This window comes from Adiantum capillus-veneris, chromosome 12 (assembly GCF_014529385.1).
Source record: "Adiantum capillus-veneris isolate H3 chromosome 12, ASM1452938v2, whole genome shotgun sequence".
Taxonomy (NCBI): domain Eukaryota; kingdom Viridiplantae; phylum Streptophyta; class Polypodiopsida; order Polypodiales; family Pteridaceae; genus Adiantum; species Adiantum capillus-veneris.
This window is the reverse complement of record NC_140942.1, coordinates 116900332-116915436: the sequence shown is the minus strand read 5'-3', so window position 1 is coordinate 116915436 and position 15105 is coordinate 116900332. Positions and strand designations below refer to the sequence as shown.

At 45.2% G+C, this 15105-nt stretch overlaps 1 protein-coding gene across 5 annotated transcripts in view; it reads right to left on the bottom strand.

Moving 5' to 3' along the window:
• Positions 1-15105, bottom strand: part of LOC147446381 (pachytene checkpoint-like protein) — a 96656-nt gene that overhangs the window by 42414 nt on the left and 39137 nt on the right. For all 5 annotated transcript variants that reach the window (XM_086525620.1, XM_086525617.1, XM_086525616.1 and 2 more), the window contains 3 exons: positions 2866-2941; positions 2128-2197; positions 560-630 (listed from right to left, as the gene is read on the bottom strand). In XM_086525620.1, coding sequence (XP_086381746.1) covers positions 560-630; positions 2128-2197; positions 2866-2941 — 217 coding nt within the window. The remainder of the gene's footprint in view (positions 1-559; positions 631-2127; positions 2198-2865; positions 2942-15105) is intronic.

Here is a 15105-nt window from a genome sequence, read left to right as displayed (position 1 = left end):
GTAGTATTTTGTTCCACTTCTAGTTCTTTTCTAGTTCTTTTGTACCCAGACATGGTATTAGATTCACTATTTTGTAACTGATTGGTCTCATAGGTCATTTTGGCCTTTTGAAGACGTTAATATAACATTTCATTTCATTTCATTTCTCACATTGTAACTTTTAGGTCTCATAGGTCACTTTGGCCTTTTGAAGACGTTAATATAACATTTCATTTCATTTCTCTCTCTCTCTCTCTCTCTCTCTCTCTCTCTCTCTCTCTCTCTCTAGTATTTTGTTCCACTTCTAGTTCTTTTCTAGTTCTTTTGTACCCAGACATGGTATTAGATTCACTATTTTGTAACTGATTGGTCTCATAGGTCATTTTGGCCTTTTGAAGACGTTAATATAACATTTCATTTCAATTCTCTCTCTCTCTCTCTCTCTCTCTCTCTCTCTCTCTCTCTCTCTCTCTCTCTCTCTCTCATAGGTCATTTTGGCCTTTTGAAGACGTTAATATAACATTTCATTTCATTTCATTTCTCTCTCTCTCACACACAAAAAAAGAGAGGGTGGGCTCACCCTAATAGAATCTGAGGGCTCACTGCCAGCGAGAGCTGCTTGTCTTGCAGATGCCAAACTTTCCACTTCATCTGCACAGCAATTCTGATGTTTCAAGGTGTTTGGTTAAATTTGTTCACTAACGGGGATAAGACTGGAACTTACTTGTTCAGTAGAGAAAGTCCCAAAACTCTAGGTACCAACACATTTATTAAAGGCACTGAGATTCATAAAAGATGCAGCACACACTATAAAAATCTGTTCAAACAGAGCTTATGACCTGCTTATCACCTTATTACCATCCTGAAATAAGTATGCATGATCTTGGCAAAGACAAATAACAAGGAGAGAGAATTTCTGACTATTAACCCAAAAACCAGAGTTCTGATATTGATCGAAACACGTGCTTTATAATGAGCATCTATTTTTTGAGATCATTCTAAGATCTCAAACTCATACTTATTTGTCGAAAGAAATTCAAAATGTTGTTGCAGGGCCGTGCTTAACTGTCTCTAGTAGTGGGATATACAAAATAAAGAAGTGCAGGTCTGAAGTCGCGTAGGCAGTCTGAGGTGTACCCGCCACACATCATGACAACATGGAAATATAGTCCTAAAATCCCAAAACCATGTGTATATCTCAACGGAAACTGCAAAATGATGATGTATGGCCGTGCTTAATTTTCACGTTGTCCCTAGAGGTGAGAGATGATGGACATAAAAACTCAAGTTGGTCCATACAGTCATCGACTGTGCCTGAATTGTAACCTTCCTGATGTGATCAAGCAGCCCCAAACAACTTTAGGCTCTACAAGGTCCATTCTTTTTATAAAGCTCGCATTCACCTGTCTATAAAGAGCTTGCAGGATCTTTCAGAGAGTGGCCTCTTTTAGGGAGCTTTTCTCCTGGCTTTTAGGATCTTTGAGAGAGTGGCACCTTCAAGAGAATATTCTTCCGACTTCAGGATATTTTAGAGACTGGCGCCTTCTATGGACCAATATTCTGGCTCTCACCAGGACTGGGTATGAATTTTTATTGGGGCCTGAGGCTGCAGACTCTGTTCTATATATTGTCAATATGGTCGTCCTAATAAAATCAGCATACAATCAAATAAATATTTTATTTTTATTTTTTACTGGCCCTCTTTTGACTTCTTCTGATTCTTTTTGATAGTATGAAGGATGAAGTGAAATGAGCTACTCAACTAAAATGAAGCAAATGGTTGTTCAAGCTACACAACTTCTTTTCCAGAGAAAACTGTGTTTTATAACATCAAAAGTCTGAAATTTGCAGGTCCTAGATGGGCATTGCAAATGTTTGATACAAAAAGTAGCCTGCATCCCCGTCACCGTTCTTGCAAGCATGACTGCTCAAGTTTTGCTTACCCAATAAACCGGATTCTGTGTTAACATTTTACCACTCAATGAGAATGCAAACGCGCAACCACGGCATTTCACTGCTTATCACTTGCAACCAATCAGAATGAAATACACACTGCAACCTTGCTTTGGCACTGAGCATCCACCCCATGTGTTATTAAAGACTTTTAACATTTGCAGCTGCCATTTAAAAAGGATTTTAAAGTGTCACCTATGAGAAGGAATACTAAGGTGTCTCCTTCCTCAACAAACGTATAAATTTTCTGAAAAAGCTTTGTCACCTGCGCAATTTTCAAAAAAAGAGAGTACGTTTCAAAAGCAAACTTGGATGTTAGTGCTAGAGGAGCAAATATTTTCAACCACATATATTAAATAGTAAACCAAGAGAGAAATTATCCTTTTATTGTGTAAGAGAGTCTCATTGTACTAGAGTTTTCCAAATAGAAGGAGCCAGAGCCCATCCGACCAAGTGCAAGGTGAAGGAGCTACAACCTAAACTCACATTTTAATCCCCAATCAAGGGACCAAGCAGTTGCTGTGCACGCAGCCGAAGTATGCATAAATTGAAAATTGCTACTCGAGAAAAATTCATTAAGTTTTGAAAGCAAAGAAAAAATTCAAAGTAAGATCCATTCGGGATGCTTATGAGAGGGCTCACTTTTTGAGCAGTCTTTGGAGATTACCCTACTTCCACCTTACACTTAGCATGAAATATGCAATGCAAGAACAACACTACTTGATTTATCATCCATGTTGAATTACAATCTGATGTAGAATAACATTGTGCAAAACTCAAGCCTTTACAACCACTATTTGAATCACTTCACTAACTTGAAATTATTCCTAGAAAAGTCTGATTTTCAACACTGACTAAGGTATAGCTATTTCTTTGTTGGTATTCCGATTAAGCGAGGCCATAAACAAAAGGAACATTTAATTCTGTAGCTACCATTTTTCCACTCTCTGAAAACCACTTGCTGAAAAGCGAATGAGCATTGATCTCCACCAATTGAGCTTCTGCATACCTAAACATATGTACAATCTTAGTGGAACATTTTGAAAGCTACCACACAGATATTATACGTGCTGACTAGAGCATAAAACAAAATTGGACAGTTCTCAGACATAGCCAAGCTAATATGTACTTCAGATTTTTATTACATTTGATAATTATGAACTTGCTTCTGCTACTAAGGGATTTCCATTTTCGCAATTATTAACTTGCTTGTGCTACGAAATAAAGGACATCCATTAGCAAGCTTACCACATAGATCATGGACTACACAGACCACAGATGCTTGGGGCTCTTGCTACTAAGGTATGCCGGGTTAGAGAGATGCTTTTGAGGAGCAGAAAGCAGACACACAAAGCACCAGCACAGACAGAGCTTAGGGATTTCTGTACCAACACACTCAAGATGGTGTCAAGTGACAATACCATATACCCCTTTGACAGGGTATATTGCTGGATCGAGAAATCCAGCTTGGACACTCGGGGCCTCAAAAAGCTATACATAGGCGCCATGAACACGAGGATACAAGATACCGTTTCTCGAGATCGGGCGAGACCTCCCTGACTTTTAACCATGGAGGAGATGGATGCTATGCTACAGCGGCCTATGCAAGAGTTCACGGGGTCACTCATCATTTTTGCCCTCCTTATTAGTGTGTCCTCATTGCCAAGCCCCCGTTATACAATTTGTAACATGAGATTTTATCCTACTTGCCTATCAGCTTCATTACCTTTCCTACTGGAAATTGTTTTAGGATCTAGGATGTTTTCTTCTATGCTTTATATCAAATGATTGTATCACATCTAATACGGTGGTAACTTTTTGTCTTATAGGTCATTTTTGTCTTTCAAAGATGTCAATATAACATTTAATTTCATTCATCTCTCTCTCTCTCTCTCTCTCTCTCTCTCTCTCTCTCTCTCTCTCTCTCTCTAGCAGGCTACAGTGTCACTTTCACAGGACAGTTAGTACAGTTTGGACTTTACAATTGGTCTTTGGTTGGTCAGTTCACACTCGACGGACTCGCTGGGCAGTGACACGTCGCAGGGATACGGTCAGGCTACAGTGTCACTTTCACAGGACAATTAGTACAGTTTGGACTTTACAGTTGGTCTTTGGTTGGTCGGTTCACACTGGACGGACTCGCTGGGCAGTGACACATGGCAAGGATACGGTGGTCTAGTGGACATCGTGACCAGGTCAACACCACCACTCAGTGGAGATAGACTTAGATGTTGTCATTTATGAGCCGTTGGTGGCTCTTTATGGTTGTATGTATGAGTAGTAGTGGTTTGGTCATCATGATCTTGACGTAGTCGTTTAGAATGAGTCTATACACAGAGCACGTCTTCACCATCCCTGCACATATGAGCCTCGACACCCCATTGTACCTGAGAGTCTTGGACTGGAGCTGAGTGTGCTGCCACGCCAGAGTCTGTATCAGTTCTTTGAGATAGTCGAGTCATTTGTTGTGGTCTACTGTTGCTGTTGTGTCTCTGTGAGCTCAGTTGTTGTCTATTGTTTCTTGTTTTCAGTCTGTTTTGAGTGAGATTGTCACGCACATTGCACTGAGGAGCACCCACTATAGAGAGCACGACACGCTATCTGCGCTACAGGTGCTCTCATTTTGGCGATCACGGTGGGACCTCAACTGAAATCTCACTCTGTGAGGTACAAATCTTGAAGCTAGTTGGATCTATCTAGCTTCGCCTACCTTGCCTTGCACTATTCTCCTCTCGCCTAGTCCAACTGTCTAGTCCTCTCTCGCCCTCGTCATCTCTCGCCCTCGTCCAACCAATCCTCGTCCCTGGTCTAGTCCTCCTCGTCCATGGTCCAGCCTGGTCTAGTAACTTGTCTGGTCTAGTAGAGTCTAGACGAGTCTTCAACCAGTTCAAGGTTTTCTTGCCCAAAGCTTGGTTGGATTGGTGGTCGCTGCATGACACATACAAGGTGGTCAGTCGAGCGTCACAGCACACTACTGAGTCCTCTGGAGTACTACCACAGAAGACGACCCTTGGTACCTGTTAGAAGTCCATCAACCTCATCACCCATACCTCCACACAGGACATCCCCCATTCCTCCATCCGGTTCCACATCTTCCAGATCACCTTCTCCGATAAAGCTCTCTCCTATTCTGCTACAGCAGGCTATTGATCAACGGGCTCCTGAGCAAGGGGCCATGGAGGCTTTGGCAAGTGTTTTGGCCAAGGTGAACATCAAGTTCCCTACCTTCAAAGGACTCTCTTCAGAAGATGCTGACGACCATGCAAGGAGGTTTGTATCTCTCTACAGGGGTCGTCGTCTTAATAGAGAGGATGCTTATTAGATACTCTTTCCATCTACCTTGGATGGCTTAGTAGACAAATGGTACAGCCAGTTTGCAGAGAACCAATTTTGCAACTTAGACAGCCTTAAGACAACAGTTATGTGCAGCATTCAGGCCAAGTGACTATCAGGAGAAGGTTTTGGATGAGTTGGCCAACATGGTGCTCCAGCCAGAGGAGACTTTTGCAGAACTTATGACGAAAACCAAGTCTATGGTTGCCAAGATTCCCCAACAACCCGATGAATTTATGGTTAAGAAGTGGGTAGAGAAGGCACTTCCCAAACCTTCTCAGCAAAAACTCCCAGAGAGTCTCCGACCTGACGCCACTCTGGAGGAGTTCATAGCAACTGCTACTAGGATAGAGGGGGCTAGGAAGCTGTTCACCAACCCCCCCCCCCCACATAGAGACTCCCTCTGTGTTTTTGGAAAGTCCTGTTGATCCATTGACTTCTTTGCGCAGAGAACTTGAAGCCCTAAAACTACAACGCGCTCTCCAAGAAGAGAAATCAATCTTTCTTAGACAAGAGAAACCACCACATCTTGAGGCTTTGGATCAAATCAAGAGAGAGCTAGAAGAGCTTCGATCTCAGCAGGAGACTAAAGCTATGCTATGGTGCAGCTCTTGTCACTCTCCAAAACATCCTCCATAGGACTGTCCCCTTCGGGCTTATTGCCACTTCTGCAAAAAATATGGGCACGAAGACAAGGATTGCCACTATATCAAGGGATTGCGAAAAATACAACAAAGTCTCTGCTGACAACACCTCCTATGCAGCAAGGTATGCACAACAATTTTACATCTCCCAGCTTTTATCATGCCAGTACTCCTTCAGTTCCCCAAAGCTTCTACACGTCAACATCTGGTCCCATGCAGCAAGGGCAGAGACCACATTGCCCCTCAAATAGGCCAATTTTGTGCTACAAGTAAGGAGAGTATGGACATTATCAGAGCAAATGTCCGTTGCCAGAAGGGTCCTCTCCTTGCGGACACTGTCCTGAAGCTAGGGATCACTATAGTAAGGACTGCCCAAAACAACGAGCATCCACATTTGCAAGCACAAACCAGAACCAGCAAGAGTTTACATTCCCAAAGCTTAACCTCATCACAGTAAGCACCATTCCACAGGCCCCGCCTTCCACTCTTGTAGTTGCCTCTCGAGATGGGTTGAAGCAAGTAGAAGAGCCGGCTGGTGTGCTCACACGGGCACAGAGAGCTGCTCTTGGCCTCAGCCTCCCTCGTCCAATTTTTCAATCTCCTGTCACACAAATGAGTCAAACTCCCTTAGTAGCTGACAAACCAGTAGGTAGTGTCAAGAGCCAACCTACCTCGCTTCTATCAGATATTGACGGTGCTTTCATGGAAGCAATAGAGGACTTGCAGAAGCTTAAGATACCAGAGGAAGATCTAATCGAAGAAGTGAAGCCTACAACACAGTCGATCTTGAAAAACACCTTTCAGCAAGTGTCAATGTACGACATGCTTCGATTTGATGCAAATTTTAGAAGTAACACCCTTTCCATCATCCAGTCTTTGTACCCGGGTGTAGGGCCTAGTAGCCGGCACCTACCTTTGTAGCCCTTGGAGTCCTACATGATTTCATATCCAGCTGCTCCCCTCACCGACTACAAAAGTCCTCGTCTCACTGTGTCTCTTCTTGGGCATCAATTCGCAAGCGTCACAGTGGATGGTGGATCTGGGATCAATCTGATGCCAGAATTTACTATGTTGGTCTTAGGTCTGTGGTCTTAGGTTTGCAGCCTACACGCCCTGCTCCATTTACTGTTACATTGGCAGACCAGACGACAGTCTACCCTGTGGGCATAGTAGAGAAGGTGCCTCTGATGGTACAAGACTTCACATTTAGCTTGGATTTTGTGGTGGTCAGTCTTCCTCAAGTGGAGGGAGGATTTCCTTTGCTGATTGGTAGACCATGGTTGCGGCATACTAAGGCATTTCATGATTGGGGAAACGACGCCATGTGGATAAATACTCCTGGCTCCCCCATGCAACCAATCCGGCTCGAAGGAGGTATGGATCCGGTGCTTCATCACAGCTCATTGTCAGTACAGTCCAGCCCTGACCCTGAGCAATCCATCCCACCTGACGGGTCTAATGCAGACCTGCTGCAGTGGTTGGAAGCTACCACCTCGATGTCATGCTATGTGGTCTTTATTCAAAACTCACGTGTGCCGATAACACTCTCTCTTCCAGCTCCTCAGGCGGACACCAATGTCCCAAGTCCTACAGCAAACAGTGTACCAGTCGAAGAAGTAAGTATGTTAGTCTTGATACTCATGATTCAAGTGTTCCTCTAATAAAAGCCGTCGACCTCGGGGAACCTATAACACATCATCGAAGGGGGAAGAAATCTCCTCTGCATGAACTCGCCAATGATTCCCCCCTTCCTCTAACATCTCCCAAGTCCGACGCCCCGCCCCCTCAAAAGCACTCTGTTATGTCTGTGTCTGAAGATTTACCCTTCGAGGAGCTTCCCCAAGCTGGTTACAAGAAGAGTAAGCGGAGTTTCCAACTGATCAAACACCAGCACATGATGTCCCGAAGCTCCAAGAGGCAACTCACTTCTCAACTTCTGAAGTACCCTCCACAGTTACACCTCCTGACCTGGTCAAAAAAGTCAACCTGGGCGACCATGACAACCCTCAACACGTCCTCTGAGCAGCTTGATTATGGGAGGATCCCGCATTACTTGATCAGGTAGTTTCTTTTATACACTCTTTTAAGGATGTTTTTGCTTGGTCCTACAAGGATTTGGAATTGGGAGAAGAATTGGGTCTCCGCACTATCCCTCTGGTTGAAGGGGCTAAGGCTGTCAGAGGCCGAGCTTACAAGCTCAACCCAAAGTATGCAGAGGCTGTCAAGTCAGAGCTCCAAAAAATGCAAGAGGCAGGGATCATTATACATGTGGAGCACTCCGAGTGGTTATCATCCATGGTGATAGCGTCCAAGAAGCAGTCCAATAAAATCCGTGTGTGCGTAGATTACCGCGCTCTGAACAAGGTAACTATCCCAGATGGTTTCCCCACACCTTTCACTGAGCGTGTGCTCGAAGATGTAGTAAGGCATATATTGTACAGTTTTATAGATGGGTTCAGTGGATACAATCAGTTGGGCATCCATCCAAGTGATCAGCTTAAAACGGCCTTTGTGACTCCCTGGGGTATTTTTATCTACACTAGGATGTCATTTGGGTTGAAAAACGCTCCACCTTCCTTCAATCGAGCAGTACTTCAATTGAGCAGTTTATCTTATATTTTGTCCTTTACTTACGGGTCATCTTCGCATCTTCATGGACGATTGTTTGACCTTCTCACGTGCCCAATGTTCAACCCCAGTGGAAAATCTAGAGGAGCACCTCGCTCAGCTCTCTGCTGTCTTCCTCAGGTGCAGAGAGGCACGACTAAAACTCAATCCTAACAAATGTCACTTTTTGGTCACTAAGGGCACACTTCTAGGCCATGTGGTGTCTGCCAAAGGTTCAACACTCGACCCAGAGAAGATCGTGGTAATCTTGAAGTTACCACCTCCCATCAACCCGAAAGGTGTTCACAGCTTTGTAGGCCACACAGGCTATCATCGCAGGTTCATACGAATGTATGCACAGGTGGCTCAACCATTGACCCGACTCACTAGTGCTACAGTACCCTTGAAATGGTCAAAACCTGAGGCTGAAGCATTCGTATACCTCAAAAAGCGCCTCACTGAAGCACCTATTTTAGTGGCTCTACATTGGTCTCTCCCTTTTCATGTGTATACTGATGCCAGTCAACTGGCTGTGGGGGTTGTGCTGACTCAGCCTAGTAAAGAGTACAACCTGGATCGCCCTGTTCACTATGCAAGTCGCCTGCTCACCAAAGCAGAGCGCAACTACAGCACCACAGAAAGGGAAGGTTTGGCTATGGTGTATTCTTTACAAAAGTTTCGTAATTACTTGTTAGGGGTTCACTTCACTATCATCACAGATCATCATCCGCTACGCTATCTTCTGAATAAACCCCAAGTTGCAAGAAGAGTCTAGAGGTGGCTACTGATATTCCAGGAGTTAGACTTCGAAGTAGTTCTTAGTCCAGGCAAGCGACACGTCATGGCCGACCATCTCTCTCTCATACACACAAGTAAGCCCGATACTGAGGTTTATTGATGACTTTCCTGATAGTCATCTTTTTAAGGTCGACACAACCCCAGAATGGTATGGAGACGTGTTACATCTGCTCTCTGCTGGCCTATATCCTGAGAATGCTTCTCCCTTGCAAAAAAGAAGACTCTTGCTGAAGTCTAGACCCTTCTCTTTGATTGGCGGACAGCTCTACAAATCTGGGCCAGATGGTGTGCTGCGTAGGTGTGTCTCCCCTCATGAAGTAGACCACATTCTGGAGGATGCACATAGTGGTCCTACAAGAGGCCACTACCCTGGTCACATCAAGGCACAAAAATTCTTACAGACGGGCTTATAGTGGGCCTATATATTTAGAGATGCTATTGCTCATGTCAAGATTTGTGATGCCTGCCAGCGATGTACGCCCAAGCCTAGGAAGCAATCAAATCGCCCTCTCCAAGTATCTATGGCGTGGTTGCCCTTTGAGCGATGGAGCTTGGACTTTGTTGGTCTAGTTACTCCATCTGCTCAACTAGGCAATCATAAGTATCTCCTGGTAGCAACGGATTATGCAACAAAATGGGCCGAAGTGGTGGCTACCATCGACTGTACAGCAGCCACTGTCGCAAAATTTTTGTATGAAAATATTTTTTGCAGGTTTGGGTGCCCTCTCGAAGTCACCAGTGATCGAGGTAGTCATTTTGTCAACGACCTGATCTCCACTCTCCTCACAAGTTACAAGATTTTTCATCGCAAGTCTTGCTCTTACTATCCTAGAGCAAATGGGCACGTTGAAAGCACTAACAAAGTGCTAATCGCGCTTCTCAAGAAAGCTTGTCACCTGCATCCAACATCTTAGGCTCAAGCTATCTTCGGCACAGTTTGGGCTTATCCCACACCTCCTTCAAGGCAACCACTAACTACACCCCATTCCAGCTAACTTTCGGCCTAGAAGCAATTGCACCATATGAGTTCACCTCAGGTTTAGCAAGAGTGGGAAGTGTTCGTGTCACAGCGGGGATTGCTTTAGCAAACCTCTCTCGTCTCTCAATGTTAGAAGAATGCAAGAGGTTAGCTTCACATGCTCTCCAAGCCGAGCAACTTCGTCGCAAAGCGTGGCATGATCGCAATCTCCAAAAGCCGAAAATAACGCAGGGTTATCTGGTGCTACTCTATCAAGCTAAGTATCTGAAGAAAACTAAGAAGCTGGTCCCAGCCTAGCAAGGGCCATTCATGGTACAGGAGATTTTTCCACAGGGGGCTGTCCAGTTAGTCACTCTCGCAAGCGTTCCTTTCCACTGGTAAATGGATCAAGAATAAAGTGCTATCACTCACTTGCCTGACTCTTTAGAATCTGGTTATGTTATAACTCCCACCTACAACCTTATGACTGTCCCGTTCTCAATCCTCGGCTCTCTCCGGCTTTCCATTTTCCCTCTTCTCAGATTTACCTGATGTCAAGTTCTCATCTAAGTTGTAGTCCGTGTTATCGTTAAAATTCTCCTTGTTTTACTGCATGCATCAAATTCCTTCTCATCTCATTGATATAATTCGGGTTGGGTTCCAGCTACGATCCAGCTTTTTCTTTTTAATTATTTGAATTCACTCATAGATTGGATAATCATCTTCCTTCTGTTTTTGTCTCCGTGTCTATCTGTATCCCTGGGTATCTCTATCTCTAGTCCTTACAGCTTACAGCACCCTCTCTCTGCTGCCCTATCTCTCTCTCCTTGTGGATTTATTCAAAATGTCCAAGGTACAACTCTAATCGGATAGAATATGGATTTTTCTTGGTATTGTTCCTAGCACTACTCTGGTGCATCTCTCTCTGTCTGTCCCGTATCTCTCACACGTGCTCACACACACTAATGTCGCTTCTCACACAAACACAGTTCCAAAACAAAGCTCCTGCTCCGTAATATCCGTCCTCTATGTTTCCACTCCCTCTCTATACACTATGTCTCTATCAGTGTGGAAGTCCTGATCGGCCATTAATTCTTCAGCATCTACTCTCTCTCTCTCTCTCTCTCTCTCTCTCTCTCTCTCTCTCTCTCTCTCTCTCTCTCTCTCTCTCTCTCTCTCTCTCTATAGAGACCTTCGACTCCGAATTGCTGGTACTACCGTTGTATCACAAGGCATCTCTGGAGAACAGAACCTGAAGCTGTTGTTGCAACTGCTGGCCTAAATATTCCACCACGCCAATGCCTACTGCCTACCTAATCACAGCTTCAACAATTTCTGCTTGCATAGAAAGCTTCCTTTTGTTGTTGCCGCTTTTTGCTTCCGCTCACTAAGTGGAGCGGAAGCATGATATTCCGAACCTTTCTGCTGATGGGCCTAAGCATTAGATTACTGCAAAACTACTTGCTTTCTACTTGCTTTCCCTCTCGCCACTACCCTAACCAACTTCCCCTTGCCCCTACCCCCTAACCCCCTCGCCCCTACCCCTATAATAACCCCCCTCGCACCTACCCTCTAAATTACCCCCTCGCCCTAAACAACCCCTCCCTTACCCTTGCCGCTAAGCGCTTCGCCTCGCCCCTACACACTTTTCCCTCGCCCCTACCCTCCCCTCACACCCCCTCGCCCCTACCCACCAACCCCCCTCGCCCTTCACCAATCCCCTCACCATACCCAACAATCCCCCTCGCCCCTACTCAACGTACCCTACCCAACATATTCGCCTCCCCTACCCAATCTAATTTTAACTTCGTCCCTAACAAACCCTCCCTCGACCTTATATCGTCCCCTCTCTAATAACTTTCGCCGATAGCCTCATCCCTCCCTGATATCGCCCTCCTCCTCCTGCATCTGCTCCTTGATATCGCCCTCCTCCTGCATTTGCCGCGTGACTCTTCTTCCCTACGTAATCAAGCTTTTTCCAAGTGCAGCACTACATCTGGGAATCTGGGAGTAGAGTTCACCCTGCACACTGGCCAGAGAGCGTTACATCTGTGAGGAGCGCACTTGCAGCTTGCTCGTCTATACTGATTTGATTCAGGCAGCTAGCTTTTCGGCACTGACACTTTTCAGGTTTGAAATTTTCAAGCACACTTCACGATGGTTGGTACAAGCAAACAAGCTAAGAAGAAGAAAGTTTTGTCTCGACAGAGGCCAATTGAAACATCCCAAAGTTCTGCAGGGGAAGAGGATGTGGATACCTCCAGCCATGGCCTCACAGATCTGTCCTCCACTGATCACAGTGATGAGAATTACAAAGTGTCTGACTCGTACTCTGCTTCTGACTCTGACTCAGAGTCTTCTAGCCAAGAGGAAGAGGAAGATGATGACCACGAAGATGCTGTGAAAAACCAAAAGAAGAGGAAAGCCATCACGCAAGTATTGAGCCATCAAATTCCTCGACCTCCTTCCAAAACTCAAACCAAATTCACTTTGAACTTCCATTTGCAGCAGCCTCATCCGTCCCTTCGAGAAGTCTTATCAAAAGATCATCTACATACGCTAGGTCTGTGAGCATTAGCAAAGGCCGATCTGCCTTCTGATATTCCCATGGATATGGTGCATGAGGTTCTCAAGTTTTTTCCCAAAGTCAGAGGGTGACTGCTACACGCATTGGTCACGCTTTGGGGATGACAACCTTTCCTGCAGTAAAACCGGCTACGAGAACCTATTCACAACTTTCGAAAGATGCGACCATCAAGGCATGTAAAGAGCTACTTAGTACGAGTCATGCTGACTACGCAAGAAATAAAAAGATCTGGGCCATTTTCAAGTACTACTTTTTGGTCCGAGCTGCTAAAGTAAGCAAAGGCAGATGTGACGTCCTACTATATTCTCGCACTGCGAAGGCCTATACTGTCTCATCCACACTATCCCGTGTGGCTTTCATCAAATTCTATTTACCTCTTTACAATCGCAAGCAAAAAGATTCAGAGCTCAGGTGCAATCTGTGCAATCTAGCTTTCAATGCTTTGCAGCTCCCATGTTGGTCTGGGTCATTAACATACCTGTTCGTCCTATGGATGTGGATGTGGATGCGGATATGCACCGTAAAAGCTCTAAGGCAAAACCTGAAGATATTGAACAGACAATGGATCTGCCTGGGAAGCCAAAGAAAAAGAGGACAAAGATAATGAAAGACACATAGAATCTTTAGCATCACTGCCAGTTTCGGAAAGCTAGCAGCTTCGAATGAAGCAACCTGTTCGACGTTCCTCGCATACTTCCGCTACTGGTTCGATGGTAAGTTCAGGCGTTGCAGATCACACTATGCATGTCACAGTTGTGGCTTCTACATTGTGTGTCCCTCTCTCTACTGTTGCTATTTTTACTCCTATTACAGTGACTAGCTCCCAAGTCCCAGTGGGAGTTGCTTCTTCTCCTATGCCTAGTCCTGCTGCAACCACTCCCACCATCTCTACTTCGACAGAGAGGCATGCTCCCAGTCCACCACCACGAGCAGTGCCACTTGCCACCCCAGTGCCACCAGTTGTACTACTTGCCAGCTCTCTTCACCATGGCAGGCTACAGTGTCACTTTCATAGGACAGTTCGTACAGTTTGGACTTTACAGTTGGTCTTTGGTTGGTCGGTTCACACTAGACGGACTCCCTGGGCAGTGACACGTGGCAGGGATACGGTTAGGCTACAGTGTCACTTTCACAGGACAATTAGTACAGTTTGGACTTTACAGTTGGTCTTTGGTTGGTCGCTTCACACTGGACGGACTCGCTGGGCACTGACACGTGGCAGGGATACGGTGGTTTAGTGGACATCGTGGCCAAGTCACCACCACCACTCAGTGGAGATAGACTTAGATGCTGTCATTTATGAGTTGTTGGTGGCTCTTTATGGTTGTATATATGAGTAGTAGCGGTTTGGTCATCATGATCTTGACATAGTCGTCTAGAGTGAGTCTATACACAGAGCACGTCTTCACCATCTCTGCACATTTGAGCCTCGACACCCCATTGTATCTGAGAGTCTTGGGTTGGAGCTGAGTATGCTGCCACACCAGAGTCTGTATCAGTTCTTTGAGATAGTCGAGTCATTTGTTGTGGTCTACTGTTGCTATTGTGTCTCTGTGAGCTCAATTGTTGTCTTGTTTCCCGATTCAGTCTGTTTTGAGTGAGATTGTCACGCACATTGCACTGAGGAGCACCCACTGTAGAGAGCATGACACACTATCTGCGCTACTCTCTCTCTCTCTCTCTCTCTCTCTCTCTCTCTCTCTCTCTCTCTCTCTCTCTCTCTCTCTCTCTCTCTCTCTCTCTCTCTCTCTCTCTCTCTCTCTCACACACACACAACGAGAGCATATGCAACTTTGGGAGGACTGGAGAGGATGTGTTCGCAGGTTCAGTTTCAGGAACCGCGAACAAAGCTCTGGCTTTTTGACACTCTAGTGACTCCAGCTATGCTCTCATTGATTATTGAAGGCCTTTGATGGAAAAGACTTGATAGATCTAAAGTACGCACAATGGCATCACAAGAATGCATCCTCATAAGAAAAAAGTTAGGTGATCTTTGCAATCCTCTAGATGGTGTAGGTTGAAGCTTGCCTTTCTTAAGGGTCTCCTCTCTGTTGGATTAGTTTGTCGAGCACCTTCGAATCATAGATGTTTGTTTACATGCCCATGTTTAAGTTGAATGGTGTCTTGACTACCCAAGCCTTATTATGCCCAAGTGATGTTCTTGCATGGGGATGCCAAACCAAAAAGAGGGGGCTTCGTATTGAGAGATCTGTTGGTGGATAGGTTGCCGCTAGACAAATTGAAGT